Source organism: Podarcis pityusensis (genome assembly GCF_964106645.2).
Source record: "Podarcis pityusensis genome assembly, chromosome: 15".
Taxonomy (NCBI): Eukaryota; Metazoa; Chordata; class Lepidosauria; order Squamata; family Lacertidae; genus Podarcis; species Podarcis pityusensis.
In genome coordinates this window covers 925726-950319 of record NC_138040.1, presented here as the reverse complement: position 1 = coordinate 950319, position 24594 = coordinate 925726, and the positions used below count along the sequence as shown (strand labels likewise).

The 24594-nt window shown below is 55.3% G+C and overlaps 1 protein-coding gene across 1 annotated transcript; it reads right to left on the bottom strand.

The window, feature by feature from the left end:
• Positions 1-310: 310 nt before the first annotated feature.
• PRPF8 (pre-mRNA processing factor 8) lies at positions 311-24487 on the bottom strand. Its single transcript, XM_080984145.1, has 43 exons — positions 24323-24487; positions 22926-23040; positions 22546-22714; positions 21307-21471; positions 21006-21224; positions 19338-19550; positions 18869-18994; positions 18654-18759; positions 18176-18366; positions 17487-17606; positions 17095-17284; positions 16676-16795; positions 15990-16124; positions 15723-15852; positions 15187-15383; positions 14287-14493; positions 14032-14195; positions 13560-13686; positions 13251-13443; positions 12616-12803; positions 12258-12496; positions 11703-11849; positions 11369-11579; positions 10354-10470; positions 10012-10259; positions 9727-9906; positions 9469-9604; positions 8840-9009; positions 8612-8741; positions 8298-8444; positions 7713-7873; positions 7399-7590; positions 5934-6171; positions 5654-5782; positions 5376-5489; positions 5062-5235; positions 4668-4861; positions 4086-4325; positions 3828-3969; positions 2803-2943; positions 2069-2208; positions 1665-1867; positions 311-737 (listed from the first exon to the last, which is right to left on the bottom strand). Exons 2-43 carry the CDS (start codon positions 23023-23025, stop codon positions 583-585), a joined length of 7008 nt encoding a protein of 2335 aa, XP_080840271.1. The 5' UTR covers positions 23026-23040; positions 24323-24487; the 3' UTR covers positions 311-582.
• Between the last annotated feature and the right edge of the window lie 107 nt (positions 24488-24594).

Sequence of the window (24594 nt, the reverse complement as noted above, 5' to 3'; positions counted from 1 at the left end):
GCCACTGGGAGATTGACTTTGGGGGCTCCTGCATGTAACACCATCACAGAAATTAGGGCTTCCCTGGCTTGGAGGGCAAAATTTAACCTCCTTGAAAACTTTTCTGGCAATGGGATGTGACTTACATTTCTGCCAACCCCCTTGTGGAAGCAGGGAGGCTATTGAGCGGTCTTTATTATGTATTTGTGTTTTTATATTGTAATTTGTATGTTGTGAACTGTTCTGAGGCCTCTGTGTATAGAGCAGAATACAAACGTAATTAACAACATCCTCTGCTGTTCCCCACCTGCTGAGAGAGACCACACAAAGCTCCCATTTATACAAAATTTTTATTAAACAACTGTGGAACTACACTCAGAAGCAGGCACTATACACACACACATACCAACCAATACACACACTTTACACAAGTGTTGTAAAGTGACTTGACTCAGAAACCTTAAAAGGGGCGGGGGAGGGAGATGCTGAACATTAACTGGGCAGGTGAGAAAGGGGAGAAGGTAAAACATGGCAGGCACTGTTGAATGTCAACAGTTCTCAGTCTTGGCCAGCGAGCATCTGGTTCCCTCGGCCACCCTGGGCCTAGGAGTAGAGGTCCTCTCGGTCGGCAGAGTACACCTCCCCTTCCTGCAGGAGGGCGAAGTTGAGGAAGTGAGAGGGGCGGTGGACCTCGTGGTAGAACTCTTTGGGGTTCGCCAACTGCAGCTCGTACTTCATGTTGGGATCATGACGGACACCTGCAAGGGGGGGGGGGGAGACACAAACACCGCCATCAGTCCCATCTGGTCCAGCCTCCTCTTCTCGTAGGGGCCACCCAAATGCCCCTGGTTAGAAGCCAGCAAGCAGGATTCGAACACAAGAGCAACTCTCCCCTCCTGGGGTTTCTACCAACTGGTGTCTGGAGGCAGAGCACAGCCACTGTGGCTTCGTAGCCATCGATAGCCCCTGCCCCCCACTTCCTTGATTGCCCTCTAATCCTCTTTTAAAGCCATCCAAGCGGGTGGCGATCCCTGCCTCCTGTGGGGGTGAGTTCCACAGTCTGCGCTGCATGAAGAAGTCCTTCCTTTTACCTGCCCTGAATCTTCTGACATTCAGCTTCAATGGCTCCTACTTTGGTGCCAGGAATGGATGGTGAGAAACAATCAAGGCGGGGCTGAGGCTAGGCCGACATGTGATGGGGAGTTCTGTGGCGTCTCCAGATGCTTTACGGACTCCCAGCAGCCAGGGCTGGTGGGAGCGGGGAGTCCAACAACATATCAAGTGCCACAGATCTCTTGCCCCCAATCCCTGCCCTAGGCTGATTCTGCTGCTCAGCAGGAAGGGCAGAAGTAAGGCTGCCCTCCTCCCCTCCGTTTCCTTTCTGAGCAGAACGGCTACATCCTGCCTGGCAGGAAGCGAAGGCGCAGGTGGGGTGGTGGGCACAGCTGGCTGGTTTTCTCAGCAGCCTCATCTCTGCCACCAGACACAAAAGCTCAGAGCTTAAGGGGACTGGATCAGTCAAGGGGGGAAAGATCCTGGGGAGGGAAGGAGGCAGGTCTTGACCGGAGAGAAGGCTAACCAGGAAAAGCTGCTTCTAGGTCATAGGCCCATCAGCCTGGAGAGAAGAGGAAGAGGCTCATTATGGGATGGGCCATCGTAGCAGAAACCCCTCCGCCTCAACTCACCCATGAAGTTGTAGTTCCAAGAGCCTTGCGCTGGCACCATGAAGAAGCCCAAGAAGCGGTCCGAGAGCAGCATCTGCACCCTCTCGTAGTGAGAGGGCAGGTAGCCCTTGGGGTTGTTCCCTTTGTCGGTGTTCTGCCTGCCCCACTCGTAGCCGCTGGGGGTCAGCTTGTAGGCCGTCAAGGTGCAGGAGCCGGGGGTGAAGCTGGGCAGGGGAGAAACCCAGGGTGAAGACAAGGAACAGGGCAAGTTCTGCTCCGCCCTCCTCCTCAGCAGAGCTCATTTCCCACCTGTGCCCTCCAAGGGGATCCAAGACGCCCAGCGCCCAAGCACACTGCCCAGGTGCGATAGTGATTGCTCCAGCCTCCAAGCAGGGCCCACAGCCTCTCCTGCCTCTGGGACTCACCTGCAGGTGATGATGATGGTCTTTTCGCCATCCCAAGAGGGGTTCTCGGCCATGACTTTGGCATGGGTTGTGACGTCCTGTGGGGAGAGCTGGGGCGACTCATTCGGCTGCGTGTGGATCCACCCCAGGGGCTCCATCTCCTGAAAAATTGAGAGAAAGTCATCGCTGACTCCTTCCAGGGCTGACGGCAGGGGCAGGCTTCCCAAAGGGGGTGAGGTGGGGCGCCGTTGGCTAACGGACAGAGCGAGCCAGACATCTCCGCAAGGAACGCAGGCGGGCCCAAGCCGCTGTGCCCTGCCATGGGGCTCTGTTGTTCCTCTGCCCCCTCCAGCCCACTGGTGGGTGACCAGAAGCAGCACAAAGATGGTGGCAAGAAGGAGCAGCAAATCCCTGCTGGGATGCGTCTAACACCCAAGGTCTGTGTTTTCTAAAAAAGACCACAGACCTTATTATTTCAAGCAGCTTTCCTCGCTGGGCAAAAAAGGTCTCTGGTTTCAGGATTAAAAATAAACAGATGTTCCCACCTGGGTTTTTTTGGAACTGTTTTCATGGGATGTTCCTAAATCACCTTGGAATGATTCAAAAATTCAAGGATAGAACTGTGTTGCTGCTGCTGCATTAACCACTCATGACTTCCTCCCCCAGAGGCACAAGATAAAGGCCCATCACCAAGACCCAAGAGACAACCAGAGCCGCCTCCCCTGCCACGTTTGGGGTGCCCAGGCCAGACGCACCTTGAGATATTCGTGTTGGGGCAGCTGGCCAGGAAGGTGGACGGTCTGGTGAGTGCCCCACTGAGGCACCATCACGATGCACCGGATCTCTTTCACCTGGGGGTTGTCTGGGGGGCTCACCCCATACAGGTATCCTGCAATCTGGGAGGGGGGAAAAAAGAAAAGGCACACCGGCCTCAGTGAAAGGCTTTGGCAAAGCAGCCCCCAGGAGGCAAAAGGCCCAGGAAGCCCCACAGAACCAAGTCGGATGAAATAGGTCAGTAGACAGGAAGGGAACAAGGGTTCAAGGCACACACAGGAAAAAATCAGATCCAGTGAAACAGGCGGGGGAATGACTGGCCCTCCAGTGGTTGCTGACCTACAACTCCCATCATCATCATAATCACCCCTGGTCCCTGGCCCTGCTGGCTGCTGGGAGCTGGAGTCCAGCATCATCCGGAGGCCTGCAGATGATCCCCACAATGACAGCAAGAAGACCCAAGGGGTAGAGAAGGTTGAGCTGGAATTCAGGGGGCAGCAAAGCTTCACAGTATATGACAAAAACATCAGAGCCGTGCCGTCTACGTTGCACTGACATTGTACACAAAGCACAACAGGAAGAACAGTTGTGATGTTCTGGAGTGTTAGTTTTCATGAGGAAAAGAGAACTGAAAGTTGTGTCAATTTTATGACCAACTTCTGGCCTAGTTATAAAGCCTCCCTCCCTCTCTAATTAACTATTTGTCTTTGTCACACACAATTTTACTGGCTGACACTGTGTTATTCTGGACTCCTCCCTATCCCCAAAGAGAAAATTCCTAGCATTTAAAACATTTTTGCTGAGGAATAATACTGGCAGCGGGTATCAGTGAGATCAGGAGGGGAACAGAATGTGGGCAAGAACGCAGCCAGCCAGTTAGTTGGGAGGAGGGGAAAAGAGCCATGGGGCACAGAGAGAGAGAGAGCAAAGACCCCCCCCCAGGGCCCAAGTCCGTTACTCCCTCAACCGCCACCAGCCCCGCCTTCACCACCACCGGCCAGGGCACCTGAGCACGCAGGTCTGATATGCAGATGAACTTTTTCAGGACATTCTTGGGAAGGATGTAAGTGTAGCCTGTCTCCTTGATGTCATCCGACGAGACGTAGATGTGGTTTGTCCGCAGGTGGAGGTTGGCAGCGGAGATGGCCCTGTTTGGAGGGAGACGAGGAGGAAGAGGAAGGGGGTTACTGGAGGACCCAGACACGCCCCCGCCTCACCCAAGGCCACAGCTGCTGCCGCCACCGCCAGCCCCTCGGCTGCCCACCTGACGCGCCACTCTGTCTTGGAGGAGAAGGTCTGGGTCTCATAGTTGCTGGTGGTGGAGGTGATGATCTCATCGCCGTGCTTGTTCACGGTCCGTGTCTGGGTGGCCGTCAGCTGCGACTGCTCCTTGGTCTGCTTCTCGATCTCGGCGATCTGCTGGCGCTGCTGCGAAGGGGCAGAGATCTCCATGCCCAGGATGATGTCCCGGATCTCAGACTGCGTCAGGGAGGCCACGTTCACGCTGGCGAGAGAGGAGCCAGGAAAGGTGAGATCGGGCAGGCAGAGAGACACTCTCCTACCATGGCACCTGCTAAGGCAGCAGGACAAACCTCCCTCCCTCCCTCTGCTTCTTAAAAATTGCGGCTGGTGCTAAGATGGGGGAGAAGGGGGTCAAGCTCAGGGAAGTCCAAAGAGTGCAATGCCTCAAGGACTGCCTCTCTCCACAAGAACCAACATGGACCCTGCGCACATCCTCTGCATCCATTCCTCGTATGCCCCTGCCCCTCCACGAGAGGCATGTGCTTGTCCCCACCCCAAAGAAGGAATGTGTCCCTCTGGCTGAAAAGGCTAGGGAGCCTCTTACTTGTTCTTTTTCCCATAGTCAGCCAAGATCAAGTCCTTCAGCTGCACCTCCACTTTGATCCACTCCTCGTCCGTCAGGGTGGGCCAGATGTGGTGAGGCTCCGTGATGGTGGTCTTGTCTGGCTTCAGGATGACCTTGGCCCGGTCATTGTTTACGTGCAGAGCCCGGAGGATGAGGATCAGGCGGGAGAAGGCCTGCAGGCAGAGAGAGAGGGAGGCAGGTGAACAGGGATGCAAGTGCGTCCCAAAGGGTGGGCACCTGTGGCTGGATCTTGCTGAGGAGGGACTCCTTCTCTGGGAAGCCTCAAGAGCTCAGCCAGAGGGGGTGCCACCATGCTCCAAGCCCCTGGCAGATGCCAGTTTCTGCTGGAGGGGCTCTCCCACCCCAGCCTCACCGTGTAGGAGGAAATGGTCTTCAGCCAGTCATCGTAGAGGTTGAAGAGCACCATCTGGGGCTCTGTGGCCTTCAGGATGAGGTCCCCGAACTTCTCCACTTTCAGGCAGGCCTGGAAGGGCAACTGGAGCTCCGAGCCTTTGATGACGATGTTGGGGAAATCCAGCAAGTGCACCTGGGAGGAGGGAGAGAGAGAAGAGAGGCGGGTCAGGAGAGCAGGGTGAGGCCAGAGGTCTCCAGCGCCACCTGGAGGAGAGCAGACTCTGCAGGTGCCAAGGGAGTCACCCCCATCCCAAGACAAAGACCCCAACCCACCTCCAGAGGGTCCAACATGCCCTTCCGAGTGACGATGATCTGCTTCGGCTGCTCCTCAACGGGCAGGGAGCGGATCAGGGCCGCCACTTCCTCAGCTGTCTTCCACTTGGCTAGCTGGAAAAGGGATGGGGAGGGAGAAAAGGAAGAGAAGGCGCTGAATAAAGAACCAGCCCTGCCATTGGCCCAATGGCTCCTTTTAAAACTCTGGCGCCAAAGCAGCCAAGCCACAGGCGCGTGTACAGGTGGCCGCGGAGCTGGCCCAGGCCCCGCCTCCTCACCTGGCCCAACCGCTTCTGCCCCGCCCACACGGAGGTGTGGATGATCTTCAGGAAGAGCTGCCCCGTCCGGGGGTTGAAGATGAAGATGGCCCCATTGATGGGCTTGGTCGTCAGGTTCCCTTCAAAGGTCTGGAAGGGGAAAGAACAAGCCCTTGAGTTTTTAGACCCTCAGTTGCCCCTCCCCCCGGGTTCAAAGCAGGTTACAGCAGCACTGGGAGATCTCTCAGGCCGCGGATAGGCTGCCTCCTCCCCAGCCCGCAGGGTCAGTGGTGGCTCTCACTTTGTGGATGGTGACCCTGTAGACGTTGGTGTCATCGACAAACCAAATGATCTGGTTGGAGAAGAGCTCCCCGTAGTTCTGGGAGGACAGGTAGGGCTCGGTGGGCTCAGAGGAGTAGAGCTGCAGCCCCTTCCGGATCCGCTCCCGCAGGACGTACAGAGCCGGGTTCGCCTTCATGATCTTAGCCATGGCCTGCTGGATCAGGGGCTTGCTCCCGGGGAACCAGTTCCCGTAGGCGCTGGGGAAGCCAAGCAGGGGGAAGGTCAGGGTCACAGGTCAGAGCCAGCCCCTCCCCTCCCTTCCACACAGCTGGCTGCACAGACACTCCCATTCCTCCAGGGTGGTTGCAGTCACCTATATGGGGACCCATTCTGTGGACCAAAGAAAGCTCGGGGTCTGGTATGGTTGGCTTGCTTATCTACTTTTTGGTAGTCACAGGAGAAGCTTATGGGTGGGGTACAGGCAACTATAGCTATGCTCGACCTCTGAGTAACAGCAGCTGAAGGGAATCGCAGGAAGGGAGCATGCTGTTGCCCCTGGTCCTGCTCATGGGCTTCCAATGATAGCATCTGGCTGGCTATTGTGCAAAGATGGGGGAGATGGGCCCCTCTGGGCCTGATCCAGCAGCCAGGCTCTTCTTCTAAAGGATTGCTCAAATTCACGGAAGGGGACAAGGCTACCACTGATTGCTGGAGGCAGCAGACTCCCTCCGCTGCTGAATCCCGGTTGCTGGAGGACAAGGTGCAGACTGTGCGGAGATGCTCAGACCTTGTTTGTGAGCTTCTCACTAGGGCATCAAGGTCCTGGGCTGTTTATTTTTGCTTTATCTAAACTTCGATCCTGCCCTTTCTCTCAAAGGGGCATATATGAAGCCGACTGTCAGTTTAGTTTTGCCATCTTTAGCGAAAACGAATCCGCCTCCTTTGTCTTTTAGCACTGTTGTGGCTTTTAGTGTTTGATACTTTACTATGTTTTATATATGCTGTAAGCCACCTAGAGTGTCTGGGGAAACCCAGCCAGATGGGTGGGGTATAAATAAAATAATAATTAAAAATTCAAGTCTCCGAGTACTATGGCTACTCCATGAGCTTTTCCTGATCCGAGTGCTGCCCACTGCTGACTGACGCAGGGTTCGCTCAGGAGTTTGATTCATTTGAGTGAGCTGTGAACTTCTTGTAAGAAGGCCGTGTGGGGTTTCATGGTGTTTATGTACGAGGTGATGTGTTTTCTTTTGACAGGGTTACCCAGCCCCCTCACCTTTAGCATAATTGCTTTTAAGCCAGGCATTCTGCGTGTCTACTTTACAGGGCGATTCCCTGCCAACCCACCTGGGCTACCCTGTGTTTCTCCCTTTCTCCCAAAGGAGATTAGACGGGCTCTTCTTAGGTCTCTATTAAGAGGCGACCCCCCCAAACCCTGCTGGGACCCCAACCTACTTTGCATCCCCTGGAAAACACCCCCTCACCTGTGCAGGTTGTAGGCCAGGTCGATGGCGATGAGGACACCGGTGGGAGATGGGTAGATGCTCATGTTGTCTGTGGTGTAGTCCAGGAACTTTGCCCGGGCGTAACGCTCAATGTCGTGGGAGTCGTAGTCGCCCCAGCGCAATTGGATGTCGATCCAGTACTTCTGGGTGGTGGTGCTGTCCATCACGTCCCTGCGCAGGAAGCAGGCAGCCGTTGGCATGGCACTCGGCAAGCCCAGGAGCCTTGCCGCCCCTCCTCCTCCTCCCCCCTCCATCCCCGCTTGCCCTCAGTGGGAAGAAGCAGACGGACTCACTTGGAGTCTGCCAACAGGGAGGGACGGGAGACGTTCCACTTGTAGGAAGCAAAGAGGAGGATGTCTGCGCAGGAGGAGTTCATCTTGTAGGACTTCCTGGGGTGGATCGTCTCCTTCTGCACTGTCTCAATCTCCAGGGCGTCCAGCTCTTGGTCAAACACCTGGGGAGAAGTGGACCACTCAGAACAGCCCCGTGGGCCCAGAAGTCACCACCACTCCCCCAAGAAGGCAGCAGCAACAGAGGGATCCCTCTGAGTCCTGCCTCACCCAGAGGCTTAAGAGGTTTCTGCAAAGCCTAGAGACTCATTCACTGTGCTGGAAGGTTCGCTAAACAAACCCTCTTACAGCCTCTGCCCCCCAACAATTTGGTGCAGAGGTGGTTTTCCCTCTACTTGAGGCTCAGAATGTCCCAGCTTCACCCCGACAGCATCTCCAAGGAGGGCGGTGGTGGTGGAGAAAATCCACTAGCCTGCAACCCCGGACTGATGCTGCTGCCAGTCAGAGGGGGCAGCCTGAGCTAGACTGACCAAGGCCAGAGACTAAGCATAGGGCTGCTGCTCCTGCCCCGCTTGGCCGCCTCCTCACCTGGCACAAGTCCATGACAATGCTCTCATGGATCTTCTGCCACAAATGGGCCCGGAAGATCTGGATGAGGGAGATCTTCAGCGTGGGGATCTTGCCGTGCATGAAGATGCCTGTCAGGTCCAGCTGCACCTGGAAGCCCACGTATACCTGCAAGGAGAAGGGCAGACATTCAGGAAAAGGGGGGAAGCGCCACAAAACCTCAGAAGCGGAAACCTGGGAGGTGCGGAGAAGAGACAGAGTTGATGTCCTCACCAGCTGCCCCTCAAGAGATGACTCAGGAGTAGCCCCCCCTCCCAAGCCAGTAGGAGACTCACGTTGGCCCTGTTGATGGTGGGAGACCACCAGAGGGTGAACCTTCTGTTGGGGATCTGGTTGAGACCTGAGCGCTGGGCGTTGGTCAGCTTCTTCCACTTCATGGACTCCTCAAACCCGGAAGCCTTTTCCCTAGAAGCAAAACACAGGCATGGTGAGGCCTGAGCTAGGGCCGGGAGTCGCGCAAGGGTCTTCTGACCTCTCTCTTCCACACTCCCAATCCTCCTTACCAAAAGAGACCCTCCCAGGTTGGGAAGTAGGTGCCCTTGAAGAGGGTGTGCTCCAGGATGCCCTCCACCCCGCCCAGCGCCTGGATCATGTCCGTGCGGTAGTTGTTCAGGTTCCAGAGCTTCCCGTCGTGGCGCTGGTGGGTCCACCAGAACGGGTTCTGCTTCAGGACCTGGAAGGGGCAGGGGGAGAACGTTAGAGGAGGAGAAGCGTCAGGCGGAGAGGAACAAGAGCAGAGGGCTCAACACCCCTGGGCAGTTTAGGGGGGGGAAGGTTTTGTCGCTTGCCAAGCCACCAGCCCTTGTAAGAGAAAGAGGGAAGGGCTGGTCATGGGCCCCCAGTCCCCACCTAGCCCAGTGGGGCAGGGGAGTTCCCTACTGGAGGTGAATATAACTGCCAGACTCGGAAAAGCTGGGCTCACCAGATGACATTTATCAGTTTTGCTGAATTAAGCAAGCTTAGTAATTTCAATTTCGTTTTGAACAAATGTACAATTAATTGTTACTGAATTCTGATGGGTTACCACCGTCCTTGGTCGGGTTGTGCAGACCGCTCTTCTGAGCGATGCTTTTCGCAGGGCAGGGTGAGAGGGCACTGGGGACAGGTTTGTGGAAGCCAGGGACCCTCCTACCTGGTACTGCTTGAAATCCGTCCTGACCCTCCAGCCCTTGTCGTAGGCCAGGGTGTGGCGGTCCTTCTGGAAGAGGGTGTTGATGCGAGGGATGCCCCTGTCCCACGAGTCCTCCAAATCCTCCAGAGTCAGGCGCCTGGGAAGGAGAGGGGGAGAGACAAGGCTGCAGCTGGCTCCTCACTCTTCCTCTCCTGCCCCACCAGGGAGGGAGGGAGGGAGGGAAGGAGAAGGAGGCGCTCTCCTGCCTCTCAAGCGCACCTGTTCTGAGCGATGGCCTCCTGCCTCTTGAGGGCATACTCGGCCCACACCCGCTGGGAGTCAATGAACTCGCTCTCCCATGGCTGGATGTAGCGGTACAAGTTGGGGATCAGCTGGTCCTCCTCGTGGCTCATCCCTGAGCGGAAGTGGGTGATGCCCACGTCCGTCTGCTTGGACCACCTGCAGGGAAGAGGGGAGAAGGTGTGGGTGGAGAGAAGTCCCTGCCGGAAGGTCTTTCCGCTCCCTCCCTCCCCACCCCACCTGGCCTCCCTCCTCCCAGCTCACCTGAGGTCAGACTGGGGGATGAGGACGTGCCCCATGGACAGCATCCCCAGGCCCCCCAGCTCCTTGGGGGTGTAGAAGACGACCGGCGGAAAGCGGCTGGGCATCTTGGAGTTCAGGCCAATCTTGATCCGAGTCTGGATCTTGTTCTCGCACTTCACCAGCAGGTCCAGCAGCTCCTGGGTGTTCACCACGGCCTCCCGGAAGTAGGTCATCAGCCCAATCAGGGCCGTGTTCCACTTGTTCACGATCTGAAAAGCAGAGAGGGGAGGGCCAGGCCTCAGAGACTCTGCGTTGAGACTACGCAAACACACCCCAGGCCCAAAGACATGCCTCTCTCCTGACCTTGGTGAAGGTGGTGGAGCCGGAGGCCATCAGGATCTGCCTGACCCGGTTGTGGAACCTCTGCATGGATTCATCGTCCACCCGCAGGAAGCACTGAGCCGTCCGCTCCTTGGTCACCTGAAAGAGTAGCCAGAGCAAGGACTTCAGGAGGGCCCTGCAGTGCTGGATCAGGCCAAAGGACTAAACCTCAGGAAGAACTTTCTGACAGTGGACTTTCCTTCTTTGGAAGTTTGGGGCCACCAGCCAGGGATTCTTTAGCCGTGCTGGCATCACAGGGGTCAGATTAGGGGGTCCTTGGGGGTCCTTTCCAACTCTATAATTCTTTTATGAGAAGAGCCAGTGTGGTGTAGTGGTTAAGAGCGGTAGACTCGTAATCTAGTGAACCGGGTTCGCTTCCTTGCTCCTCCACCTGCAGCTGCTGGGTGACCTTGGGCCAGTCACACTTCTCTGAAGTCTCTCAGCCCCACTCACCTCACAGAGTGTTTGTTGTGGGGGAGGAAGGGAAAGGAGAATGTTAGCTGCTTTGAGACTCCTTTGGGCAGTGATAAAGCGGGATATCAAATCCAAACTCTTCTTCTTTGATTCTACCTAGCACAGCATCCTGTTCTCACCCTGACCAACTAGGCACCCTCAAAGGAAAGTCCACAAGCAGCATTCCCTGCACTGGTGATTCACTCCCTGCACTTCTGTCTCCAACAGTGGAGAAAGAACACAGCCCTGTCTGTGAACTTGTCTAATTCTCTTTGAAAGTAATCAGAAGAGGCCTGCAGCAGGTGGATTAGGCCAAGGGGCCCCCATCATTGCCCAAACTTCCACAGTGGTGAATCAGATGCCTCAAAGTGAAGCCCAAAAGGGGAACATAAGCACAACGGCAGCAACTTTCCCCTGCTGTGATTTCCATCGACCAGCATGCAAAAGTAAGCACCACCTCCCATGGACTGACTTGGCCGTGGCCTCTCTGAACCCAAAGGGGACTGTTCCCCGTCCCCAAACACAGCCCGCCCTCTGCCCCCACCTCGTTCTGCAGATTCCAGACGCCGTCCTTGTGTGTGAACTCCTCGTAGCTCGTGCGGCACTTGGGCAGGATGCGGCACTCGAAGCCGCACATGTTGAAGAGCAGGTTGGGGTTGTCCTTGCTGTAGACGGAGACGAAGCTGTTCTCCCACTGCACTGTGGTGACCGAGCGCGGCAGGCGGTTCTTGATGTCCCAGAAGACGGCCCGGCCCCTGGCAGGAGGGAAGAGGCGTCAATCCCCTGGCCCAGGCAGGCCCCACAACCCACCCACTTTCTGGCCACGGAGCCAGGAGGGCCACCGGCCCCTCCACTTGACCCCGGAGCCGGCCACTCACAGGTTGACGTCGTGCTTCATCAGCCGCATCCGAGCATCTCGGGGCCAACACTTCTTGTTGTTGTAGCCGACGATGTTCTCATTGTTGGGGTCCGGGTGCTCTGTCAGGTAGCGCTGAATCAGGTCCCTTGCCTCATCGGCGGTGAACCTGAGGAAGCAGCAGAGGGCAAAGTCAGGAGGGTCAGAACTCCACACCACCAGGACACATTACCCTTCGGGGCAAAGCTGGACATGGGCAGGCTGTGTGCGGAAGGGGGTCTTTCCAGTTCAGCAATGGGATCGTAGGAAGCTGCCTTGTGCCGCTCCATCAGTCCATCCAGATCAGTGTTGCCAACACTGGCTGGTAGCATCTCTGCAGGATTTTAGGCAGGGAGGTTTTCCCAGCCCTTCCTGGAGGCGCCACTAGGAACTGGACCCAGTGCCCTCTGCATGCCAAGCAGGGGCTCTGTGCCACTCAGCTACGAGGGCCCCTCCTCATCTCATTGGCGTTCCTCCTGGAGCCACCTATCTGCAGGAGCACCCCCCCTTCTCCTGCTCCCTCCACGGCCCCCAGTACCTGAAGAAGATGTGGATGCGGTCAATGTATCTGCAGAAGAGGCGGATGGGGTGGGCCACCTCGGTGGCAATGTCCTGGAAGCTGAGGAAGTCATTGGGCATCTGCGGGGGGCCGGCCATCTCACTGGCGCGGTGCAGGCCAAGCACCAGCAGGTCCATCACCAGGCCGTAGTACTGGACGATGAAGGAGGCAAACTGGAGGCCGCGGATGATGCCGTAGGAGTTGGTGTGGTTCATGTCCTGGGGGAGGAAAGAGACAGGTCAGCCAGAGGGGGCACAAGCCCCAGCCAGCAAAGCTCAGACTCCGCCTGTGTGAAGGAGGCCCTGGGCCCTCAGAGGAAGACGCCCCCAGGACCCACCTTGTAGTTGATGACCACGTTGTTCTTGGCTGTCATGTAGTCGGCGATGTTGTGGTCAACAATGAGGCGCAGGAGCCTGTTGAGGAGCGTCAGGTCGATCTTTTCGTACATCTTCTCAAAGCGAGACTCCAGCATGACGTTGCACTCGCCCTCGCTGGTCTCCCACACGTCCTGCAGGTTGTTGATGCCTGGAAGGGAAGGGAGGGCGGGAAGAGAAGGAGCCCAGCTCAATCCAGTTCCATCCTGCTAAGGAAGGAAGGGAAGAAAGGAACCCCCGAGGCCAGCTGTCCCCTGCTCAAAACCCCCCTGAAGGAACTGGAGTCAAGGAATAGGCTCAGGGGCTGACAGTTCAACAGCCAAGGCCTTCCTCAGCCCTCTTCCCAATTAGGAAACACCCAACCCTCTCTCAAAGCAGACATGGATGCTTCCCACGGACAAGAGCACCTGTGATGGCATCTACAGGTATGACTGGGAAAAGCAACGCCCCCCCCCTGAACCCCTGGAGTGTCTCTGCCAGTCACTGCAGACAAAGCTGAGCTAGATGGACCCACAGCCTGATTTAGTAGCAGGCAACTTCCTACACAGCACAACCAAGAAGCCCCCCGCCCCAGGCCCCCTCTCCCCACAGGGCTCACCCTGGCACCACTTGTAGACGAGCAGCGGAGGGGGCTCCGTGTCTGCCGGCTTGATCCAGGGCGGGAAGAGGCGCCTCTTGTCGGCCTCGTACCACAGGTACTGGTCCAGGTAGGCGTCTGTGATCTTCTCCAGGGGCTCCACGTCATAGACCGGGACGAGGTGGCTGTAGAGGTCCATGAACTCAATGCCCACCTGGCCAAAGAGGATGAAGAGGAGTCAGCCAGCAGGGGGCGAGGGAAGGGCACCCCAAGGACGCCACTCTGGGGATGCTAAGGCCCTGTAGGCGCTCTCCCCTCCAACAGCCTCACCTCCTTGAAGGCTCGCTGGGTCAGCAAGTGTCGCTTGATGCGGGACAAGGCCTCGTGGGGGTTGTCGTAAGCCTGCTCAATGAGGCCCAGCTCCTCCCGCTGGGACTGGTTCAGCCGAGACTTCACACTGCATGGGATGGAAAGGAAGTCACATTTCATGGAATGGGAGGCATTCCTCAACGGCCACAATTCCTCAGAAAGCAGGGTTCCCCAAGGCCACCATGAGAATCTGAGAAGAGCCTGGCTGCTGGATCAGGCTCAACATCCCATTCTCACAGCAGCCACCCAGGTGCCCCAAAGGGAAGCCCCCAAGCAGGACCGCAAGAGCCCCTCTCTCCCCTCCTGCAGCTTCCACCAGCAGCTATTCAGCAGTGATGCATAGCCGTTGCGGCTGGTGACCACCAGCACTGGACCAGCGCGCTGTTTGGGCCCCGCAATGTGGCCTGTGGCCTCCCGCCTTCCCTTGGCTCACCTGTAGGCCTCCTTGAGCCTCTCCAGGGCCAGGATGAGCAGCTTGGTGTCGTGCTTGTAGGAGAGCGGGGGGAAGGGGATGGGCGAGAAGCGCCGGCTCTCCAGCCAGTGGACAGTGGTGGTATAGACGGCCACGGCCTCCTCTGCCGTGATGTAGGGGCCATCCTGTGGGGGAGGCACAGCAGGCACACAGTCAGGCAGGGGTCTCTCCGCCGCGCCGCCCCATAGCCCCCCGCCCCACTCCACCCGGCCCCACCTTCAGGTAGTTGTGCTGCCGCTCCTGCTCTGCCTTCAGGTACAGCCGCGTCAGGCGGCCCAAGTTCTTCTTGCAGACTGTCTTGTCCACGGTGGCGCCGCGCCGGATGCGCTCGCGGTTGTAGTGCGCCGTGTTGGTCCACCAGTCGGCCTTGGCCTTCACGTAGCGCAGGATCATGTTCTCAATGGGGGTCGGCAGCCCTGGCACCTGGCAGGGGGAGGGAGGGAGAGGTCACTGGGTGGGACAGGACTTTTACTATGCTGCATAAGGTCAAAGATACACGTACTCCAAGTTCTGGTTTTGTCTATGCTTTTTGTTATTCTATGAAGTTCAATAAAATACAGATTTCTAAGACAGGAAGGACAGAGGGCAGGCTGCCTGGAGGAGTTGGCATCAGGTGGAAGGAGGACAGGATCATTGATCCTGGGTTCAATCCCCAGCATGTCCTGATACAACCTGGGGAGTTGGTGATGTTTAGCCTGGAGAAGGGGCGACTGAGAGCCCAATATCTCAAGGGCCGTCACAGGGAAGGAGGAGCAAGCTTGTTCTCTGCTGCTCTGGAGGGCAGGACTCAAACCAATGGATTCAAGTTCTGAAAAAGGCACATACTCCCTGGAAAGGTGGAGGACTCTCCTTTCTTAAGTTTTTAAAGAGAGGTTAGATGGCCACCTGCTGAGGGATTCGTTAGCTGGGATTTCTGCGTTGCAGGGTGTGGGGTCCCTTCCAACCCTTTCATTCTCTAACTGGGAGAGAGGCCTGCCTGAAACCCTGGGGAGCCTCTGCCAGTCAGTGTGGCCAACAGTGGGCCAGGGAGACCAAGGGTCAGACTCCCTAAGGCAGCTCCCAATGTCCTAGATGGGTATTTGGTTGGGGGGCAGCCAGGGGCCAGGAGGGACTTGCCTTCCAGGGGATGTTGGCTTTCCAGCACCGCCAGGCTTCGCTCAGGTGCTGCAGGATGGTCCTGGCCTTGTTCTGCTTGATCCCCTCGGGCATCATGTCCAGGATGTCGTGCATGACGGCTGCGCGCAGCTCCAGGTCAAAGTGGGACTCCACGCGCTGCTTGGTGACAGTCTTGGCCACCCCCTTGGAGTGACGGCCTAAGAAGGGAGGAAGGAAAGGCTAAGCCAGCCAAATAGCTATGCAGCAAGGGCTCCCACCCAGATGGCTCAGGAAACCCCAGACAAACCAAGAACCTTATAAGGCAGAGATGCTACTCAGGCGTCCTCTTTGTCTCTTAACATTTTTGCAGGGAATGCTCTTTTTCTAGCACAAACACAGGTGTGTTTGGATTTCAATACTGTTGGTATGCTTTGAATTTCTGTCATTTGTAGTTGCATTATTTGGCACCTTCTTAATCTTGGGAGCCTCCTTGGCTGAAAGGCGGCACAAAATGGACAGCAACATAACCCCCCCTTCCCTCCCCCCCATCTGCTCACCTTCGAACTGCCTGGCCAGGAGGTTGCCCAGCCAGCGCTCCAGCAGGGGAGTGATGCCTCGCATGAAGAAGAGCCAGACGCGCCAGCCGGGCGCCCAGAAGCCGCAGCCAGGACCCTTCCCCACCGGCCCCTAGGAGAAGGGGGCAGGAAAAGCATATTAAAAAACTGGGGTGGGGGAACCCAGCAGATCAGCATTCCTCCCCCCGCTTCCACTTTCCACTCCCAGCTCAGCTGCAACCCCCCATCCGGGCTCCCTGCTGGACTCACCGTGTTGAAGCGGTAATAGATGAGGTGCTTTAGGTCTTTGCACATCCGGATCTGCCTCATCAGCTTGTACTTGTACCTGTACATCCCCGTCAGCTGCCCCACGTGGGCAAAGATGTACTGGAGGCCGTCTGAAAGCTGCAGGCAGAGGGGGGCAGTTGGGGATTAGAGAGAGAGAGGAGGCCAGTATCTTACAATGGGGGGGGGGGCACTTGCACAGCCTCTCTGCAAGTGACATGCATCTCCCTTCAGAACTGAAGAGTCACACCAGGGGGGGGGGGCATATCGAGTTGAGCGTCCTCTTATGCCCCGAAGGGGGGGGGCCCTGAGGGCAACCCTGAACCCAGCTGTGATGGCCGCTAACCTAGATAGGCTGCCAAAGACGGCCGGAAAAATTCATGGGGGATAATGGCAATCAATGGCTCCTAGCCAGCATGGCCATGCTCTGCCCACCCCCCGTCAGAGGCAGCAATACTTCCAAATGCCAGCTGCTGGAAAAGGCAGAAGGGGAGGGGACTCTGGTGCTAGGATCCTGCTTGTGGATTAAGGGGCAGCTGGCTGGCTGCTACAAAGACAGGAAGCTGGACTATTACAGGCCCCCTTTGAACTGATCTCGAAGGCTCTCCTTGCGTTCTTCTGCTATGTTCCTTCTTGGCAGCAGAAAAGGGGCTGGGCTGGGAATGACCTACCTGGAAGGCGTCCACATTGCCCAGCCTGTACTGGACGTGGCTGTCCACCACCAGCTTGGTCAGGCGCAGCACCTCCCGGCAAAGGTGGAAAGCATTGCCAAAGCGGGACTTTTTCCTCTCCTGCAGACAAAGAGGAGGGAGAGGAGTGCTGTGCAGAACCCCTCAACACCAACTGCACCGAAGAAGCTGCCCAAGGCTCCAGCAGCAGCTGCCAAGCCCCACTCCCCAAATCAGGCTAGGAGCAGGAGCTGGCTGACAGGGAAGGCCAGCTCCATCTTCCCACGACTCTGAGTGGCAGCAGCTACCCACAATCCCTTTCACGGATGAAGTGTGACCAGAATGGGACTCGGGAAGGGGCTGTGTTGTGGCCCCTCACTGACTGGAGGTCGTCAGCCCCTGTTGGGGAACAGAGCCGGCACCTTGGTGGTGAGGGTCTTGACGGGCTTCAGGTTGAAGTTGTAGTCCAGGTGGAGATAATTGAGGTTCTTGCGGTGGATCAAGAGGTTGAGCATGTTGTAGCCCTGGCGGCAGACCTGCAGCCCCACCTCCACCCAGTCCAGCTTGGTCGACTGGAAGAACTTGGTGGCCTTGAAGGAGCGGAAGAGGTACCTGGAGGGGAGAGAGGGGAAGGCAGGCTGTGTGTCACATGAAGGTGCAGGAAGCTGCCTGGTCCACTAGGCCCAGTTCCCATCACATGACACCCTTCCCTCCTCCCCAAGACGTCAGTGGGGCTTGAACAAGGACCCCTATGCCTGCAAAGCAGATCCTCTGTCACTGAGCTACGGACTCCCCTCCAGGGAGGGCCACTCACCTCTTCTTCTGGGCCTTGGGGGGTCGGTGCTTGAGAGCATTCAGGACGTAGTACTTGAGCAGCTTCTGGTAAGAGACGCGGACTTTGACGGGCTGCCCAGCGGGGCAATGCTCTCGGTACCTGGAAGTCAAAGGCAAAAAGTTTTGGAACTCCCTACCTATTGATATCAGGCTGGCACCTGCTAAAAACATTTCTATTTAAAGAAGTCTATCCAAATATTTAGAAGGATGTTATCCTAACTTTTCGAATGTCTATTGCTGTTAATTTTTCTTAAAGATTATTTTATTGTTTACCTTTTCTGTAATTCACTTTGAGTGTGTTTTTAAAATCAAGCAGTGTATAAATCTTACAAACTAAAATAAGATACAGTAACATGTTATACTTCTCCAGCGATAGCTCCAGGAAGTTTACAACCACTAAGTTAACACTTCAGGCATTTACAACGGAACACTGAAAGAACACCCTCAGTTGTATCTCACCAAGTTCTGCTCAGAGGCATGTTGAATTTAAGGGACCCAAGTTAGTTATGTCCACTTTGGGTAGGACTAAAAGAAACACAGGAAGCTGGTCCACCTAGCTCAGTACTGTCTACACTGACTGGTAGCAGCTCCGCTGGATTTCAGGCAGGAGTCTCTCCCAGCTCCAGCTAAAAATGCCATTGGGAAATGTGTTTTTAAGAGCCCCCTTACCAGTTCTTGACGAGGGGGATGTCGAGGGCCCTGCGGGTCCTGCCAGAGCGCAGGTTGAAGGGCCGAGGGGCCCAGAGGAGGGCGATGCCATTGGCTGTGTTGTCGGTGTAGAGGGGTGTCTCCTTCAGGAAGGGCTCCACAAACTCCGGGAGCTCAAACTCCTCATCGTCATCAGGGAGAGGCTCCTGGCTCTGGAAGGAGAAACCAGCACACACAGTAACCCTCCAGAAACTGCCAGCAAACATTTACGGAGTTGTTTAAGTGAGCCTCCCTGCCTGCCTTCCTTTGTAAGTGCAGTGGGGAAGCTCAGGCCCTTCTGATGCCTCTTCCTTGCTGGACGGAGGACAGATGGGGGGACAAGTGTGTAGGAAATTTCCATTCTTTGCTCTACCCACTTTCAAGGCAGAAAGGCAGGGTGGCCTCACCCCCCCCCGCTAATGAATAAATGTCCCCCTCCTCCCTAGATCCATGAGCCCACCTTAACAGAGTGCCTGTGCGAAATGGGGTTGATGAGGGGGTCGAAGTAGAAAGCTGGCAGGTCCGGATCCTCCGTCTTGATGAAGACGACGTTCGGGGTGTGATACCTGCGCGGAACAGGTGACGTCAGGCAGAGCTGTGCCCTCCACCACTTCCTCCTTCCCTCCCGTCCCCACCCTGCAACTGGCCCAGCCCCACCCACCCTCAAAATCTCACCAGGTGAGGTGGACGTGGTGGGGAAGGTTGTTGTACAGGTAGGGGAAGGCGATCTTGTACTCTGTCCGGATGGGCTGCCGGATGATGATCTTGTTGATGTCGTTGAACTCGTTCCAGTCCTCATCCCTGTTTGGACCAGAAGGGAGGCAGGTGGTCAGGTCCAGGGCTCTATGGGGCAGGGGAACAAACCGGGCACCTCCCTCCTTCCCTTCCTCAACCTGGTCTTGGAGAGATCTCCCTGGAAACAGCAGCCTGCTACAGCTGCCCCCCTCAAAGCCTGCTTTCACTGCCACACAGGTCAAGCGACTGTCCCCCAGTGGTTCTTAGCACCCCACCTCTGGGTCCCATCAAAATACACCTGAAATGGTCCAAGGGCAGTGAACCCCAGATTGGCTTCCTCCAAAAGCAGCCTGGGTCCTAAAACACCAAATCTCCCTCCCACCCCCAAGGGAAAAAGGCTCCCACTTACTGCAGGTTAATGTCTCGGACCAGGGGCTCAAACTTGGGCCCCCCTGGGATGGCCATGTTGAGGGCCTTGGAGGTGAAAAAGGCCTTCAGGTCAAACAGGTAGAAGTAGTTGTCGTCCACAAGGTCCGTGAGGAGCTGGTTGGCCAGGCGGTAGAGGGTGGACATCATGGGGAGGGTGAACTGCCAGCGCTGGTAGGTGGAACCATTGACGTATCTGCAGGCCCAGAGCAGAAAGCCAACTTTCAAACCCATTCTCCTTCCTATTCCCACAGCAGAAACCAGGCCTTGCACACAGAACCTGGTGTGGTATTTTTGCAGGTCAAACTGGCAGTGCTTAGCAATAGAGACAAGGAACGCTTCAGTCACCAAAAGCAGGATATTCTCAGGGGTCCCAGCTGGAACTGATGGGGAGCCTACATCTGGGGAAGGCACAGATCTAGTCCTGAGTTCCACAGCTTCCCAAAGGAGGGCTCTGAAGGCGCCTACTGGGCCCAGCTGAAAGCCAACCCATGTGTACCTTCAGAGCTCTCCCTTCTCCAGCCGGAGACACAAAGGAACGGCCTTGGAGAAAGGGGCTGTTGAGAGTGCAGGCCGTTCTCCCAAGCCAAAAAAGCAAGTGCATCACCTCTCAGCCACCCTAACTGACACTTTCCAAAGCTCTCCAGCAGCACCTGTTTCAAGCCCTAGTGAAGCTCCCCCCCCCCCCGCCCAAGTAATTTCATTTTTAACAAACACGATGGAACAAAAAGCATAATTCAACGAACACAATCCTGGTACGTTTCTGCAGAAAAATCAAAGAAGGGATTTTTAAAAATGGATGTACCGTGCTATATTAGAAGCAAAAAACTTGTTTTGATGAATTGGAAGAGCTGCAAAAAGATTCCATTGAGCACGTGGATTGATAATATGGCCAGATTAGCTACATATGAACGAATTGCATGTCGACACAAAATAAGAATGGATAAGTATGAAGAATCTGGAACGAATATTTAAGTGATAAGGCGGATAGTGGTGGGAAGTAGAGGGAGGAGAGAGAGGTGGGAAAATATTGTTTAAAAAGGTGTAGTCACAGGTATATCAGTGTATCCAAATCTGAAATGTCAAATTGTATTATTACTGTTACTATGGTTTTTGTTGTATGTGTCTTTTGCGGTTGATATTTGTATCGATAAATTGGTTAAATATTTTTTTAAAAAAGGGGATTAGGATCCAGAATCCAGGGTGGGGAGGAGAGTGGAGGGTTACCAGAAGGAGATAGTACGTAAGGACACATTCAGTCTTCAGGTAGATTTTTAGGATCCAGGTTATTTGGAAAACTCATACTGAGGGCTCAAAGTGTTTGCAAATAACGGACGACCACAAAGGATGACGAGAAAGGGGAGAGAGGCTCCTTGCTGCGGTGATACAAATTCCATAAACGGAAACTGATACTGAAATTAGCAACTTGCCTTTAAGCCCCCTAATTTGTCTTCTGCCTATTCTGCAGGCTTCTCAATCACTGCCAGTCGCCATGCCTTGTTTGGGGTAGCAGAATTTAATGCCCATAAAGACACGCTTCTGTTGACTCCCTCTCTACCTGGTCCCACTCTCTCAATCCCTGCCTTCTGTACAGAGCCTGACATAGAGGATTTTCTGCTTTAGCCATGAGCCCAGGCAAGATGGTACCCACTTGCGGTTGTCCTTCAGAGGCTGGTGGTCGTAGAACCAGTCCAGGACTGGGGCGTCCTCCTCGGGATCCAGCTCCAGCTGGATGGCCTCCAGGGGCTCCACGTCCAGGATGTTGTCAGCATAGTCAAGGGGCGGCTCCTCATCATCGAAGGGCGGGAAGCGCATGCGCTTGAAATGCCGCCGGTCCCTCTTCTCCCGCCTCATCATGATCCACATGGACCTGGAGCAGATCGAGAGGGTCAGGGGCTGAGATGCCCATTGCAAGAGCAAGCCCCTGGAGCCGGATGGGAGACCTCACTTACCCCCACTGGGCAATGTAGACTGGTTCGATCACCCACGGGATCTCGTTGACAAAGGAGATGGCCCCCGTGATGTGGTACAGGACAGGGACGTCGCGAATCTGCTCCCAGGGCATCGGCATGTTCTCCAGAAGCTTCAGGACTGCATGGGGCATGTATTTGAGGGCACTGGGAGGAAGGAAAAGCAAAGCTAAAACAGGCTCTAAAGGATGGGCCAGTCCTTTCAAATGTTATACAAACATCGGAAAAGGCCTGCCATGCTGGATCAGGCCAAAGGGGGCCTGTCTAGTCCAGCATCCTGTCCTCACAGTGGTCAACCAGACGCCCCAAAGGGAAGAAGACCACAAGCAGCCCAGAGTGGCTGGGGAAACCCAGCCAGATGGGCAGGGTACAAATAATAAATTATTATTATTATTATTAAGCAGGAAGTGAGCACAAGAGCAAATCTCCCTTCCTGCCATTTCCAGCAACTGGTAGTCAGAAGCTTTATTATCATCAGGGTCAACTGACTTGCTGTTAGCAGGCAACACACAACCACAAAGCTCTGCAGGTACATTTTCCAGAAAAAAAATTGTAGTACTTTTAATTTTCTGTGGGTTGTTTCATGAATGGGTAACAGTGAATGGATGTCAATTGCATGTACTGCATCTGGCAACCTTGACGGTTTCAATGCCTTAAGCTTTGCTTGCTAAATATATGCAAAATATAAGTCTTTGGGGAGGGGGAATTGGATCAAGTTAAGAGGGCCAGATCCAGGAGTGGCCAACCCTCTGCTGGCCACTTCTGACAGATGGATGGGGCTGCCCACCTGTCAATCAGCTGACTTCAGGTCACTGAAAGTTCAAGGCAGAGCTGTAAAGCACTTGCAGTGAACAGGCAGCCACTGAATAGGGTGAAATAAGTAAAGCTATCAATGGCTGCTAGTCCTAATGGCTAAATTAAATCTCCACATTCAAAGGCAGTCTGCCTCTTAGGACCAGTTGTTGAGAAGCCAAAGAAGGTCAGTGCCTCCACATGTGGGAAACCAGGTTGCTGGGCCTTCTGTCCAATTCAGTTCAGGGCTTCTTTGAAGTTCTTAACTTGGAGATCCTCCCAGTAAAAAGCATAAAGGATTCTGCCAAAAGCTCCCAGAATCAACTCAGCCTCCCACCCCTTGAAAGGCCTGGCTGTTCCCCAACATAAGCAACGCCAGAAACACCCCACACCCCCAAACTGCCCGAGGTCACCATCTCCCCTTCTCACCCCAAATAGACCCGCTTGTCATGCCGGAACTTCCTGTTGGTCATGTCCCCGTGGTCCCGGATGATCTTCCGCACGTGCTCTGGCGGCATGTCCTCCTTCTGCGCATCCACAAAGCCAAACTTCCGCTTCTCAGCATAGCGCTTGGCCTGCAGCTGCTGCCACTTGCGAGCTGGAAGGGGAGCAGGCGAGGTCTCAGCATCAATCCTTGCCCTCTCCAAGGAGAGTTGGGAAGGTGCTCTTACTGAAACCCTGGAGAGCTATTTGCAACGAATGCCTTTCAGGCCAAGAGGGCAACCCCCCCCCCCCCCCAGGGTCTAAGCGGAAGAAAGACAGGCCTCCCTCCCTCTCAGATAGGCACACACATCCTGCCAAAGCCATACCTTTTTCCTGCAGCTTTTCTTCAGACATGTAGTCAGGCAGTGGGGTCAAGGGAGCAGGCATTGGGGGGCAGGGCCCCCGGAAAGGGAACACACCTGCCATGTTGAGGAGTTAGGGCTGGGAAGAGAAAGCAAATCAGGGAGAGAGAAGTGGGTGCTCCTCCTTCCAAGGGGTGTGAATTCTACTGCACTGCACTTCCCACAGTCCAACCTCCACTCCCCAAACACACCACCTCTACGGAGAGAGAGAAAATCATAAAAAAGCCCAGAAATCCTTCATGAGCGAGAATATCTCAAAAAGCTGTGGAATATGTTCTGCAGGAAGATTTACACTACAAGAAAATCAGTGTTTCCCATGTTTTACTTTTCATCTGAGGAGGCCTGGCAAAACCTCAGGCTAAGAGGCCAAGGCAGTATCACACCCCTGGTCCGTCCATCTGATGAGGTTGATCAGCGGGAGCCATCCGGGTGTCCTCCAGAGGCTGCAGGGCTACAGCTCCCTCACCAGTTCATTTAAATATAAATATCAAAGCACATCCAAAACACGCCCACAATAATGGCACATGCAAACAAATGACGGCACATTCAACATTTATTAATGTATATGTGTGTGTGTGTGTGTGTGTGTTGCGCCAAGGTCAGCCCTACTCAGAGGAGACCCCCTGAAAGACCCAAAGGGCGTGACTCACGGGGGGGGGGGTCTCCTCCAAGTAAAGCTTAGTTGCATGCAGACTCGTGTGCTGGAGTGTGGGTGCCTTACAAATAGAATTACATCAGCTGTACGAATATGTGTGTGTGTATGTACGTACACAAAGGTGACGTGTGTGTGTGTGTGTGTGTGTGTGTGTATATGTGTGTGTGTACACACACACACACACATATATATATATACACACACACACACACACACACATATATGTAGTTATATACACACATACATATACACACTGCACATATATACAAACATACAGTGGTACCTCGGGTTACATACGCTTCAGGTTATATACGCTTTAGGTTACACATTCCGCTAACCCAGAAATAGTGCTTCAAGTTAAGAACTTTGCTTCAGGATGAGAACAGAAATCGTGCTGCGACGGCAGCGGGAGGCCCCATTAGCTAAAGTGGTGTTTCAGGTTAAGAACTGTTTCAGGTTAAGGACAGACCTCCAGAACAAATTAAGTTCTTAACCCGAGGTACCACTGTACACACACGCATATACATACATACACACACGCTCCACGCATAAATTGGTCGTGCCGTATTTTGCGCGCACATTTAAAACGTCCCTTAGGGCGCTTCTCCCGGGGAGGTGCGGCCCTTAATCCGGATTGGCGCATGTGGAGCCGTTAATCCGAATCGGCCACTCCGGTTTCCCCCAAGGCCCGAGTCTCTTTGCATACCTGTCCCCTCCGCGAGGGGGGCTGCCCGGCTCTTCCTCTCCCCTCGCCTCCGCTCCGGGTCCCGCTTTCTCTCTCGCTGCCGCCGCTTCTCTCCGAGCGCCTCGGAAAACTCTAATGGCCGCCACCAACGCCACCCTGGGGACGCAGATCGCAGCCACTGCGCAGGCGCGGCGGCGCGGAACCGGATGTGGCGGAGCGCGGTGTGCGCAAACGGCCGTTGAAGCCAATCAACCGTCGGCAGAGGGAGACGGACGCGGAATGGGTCCAATCGG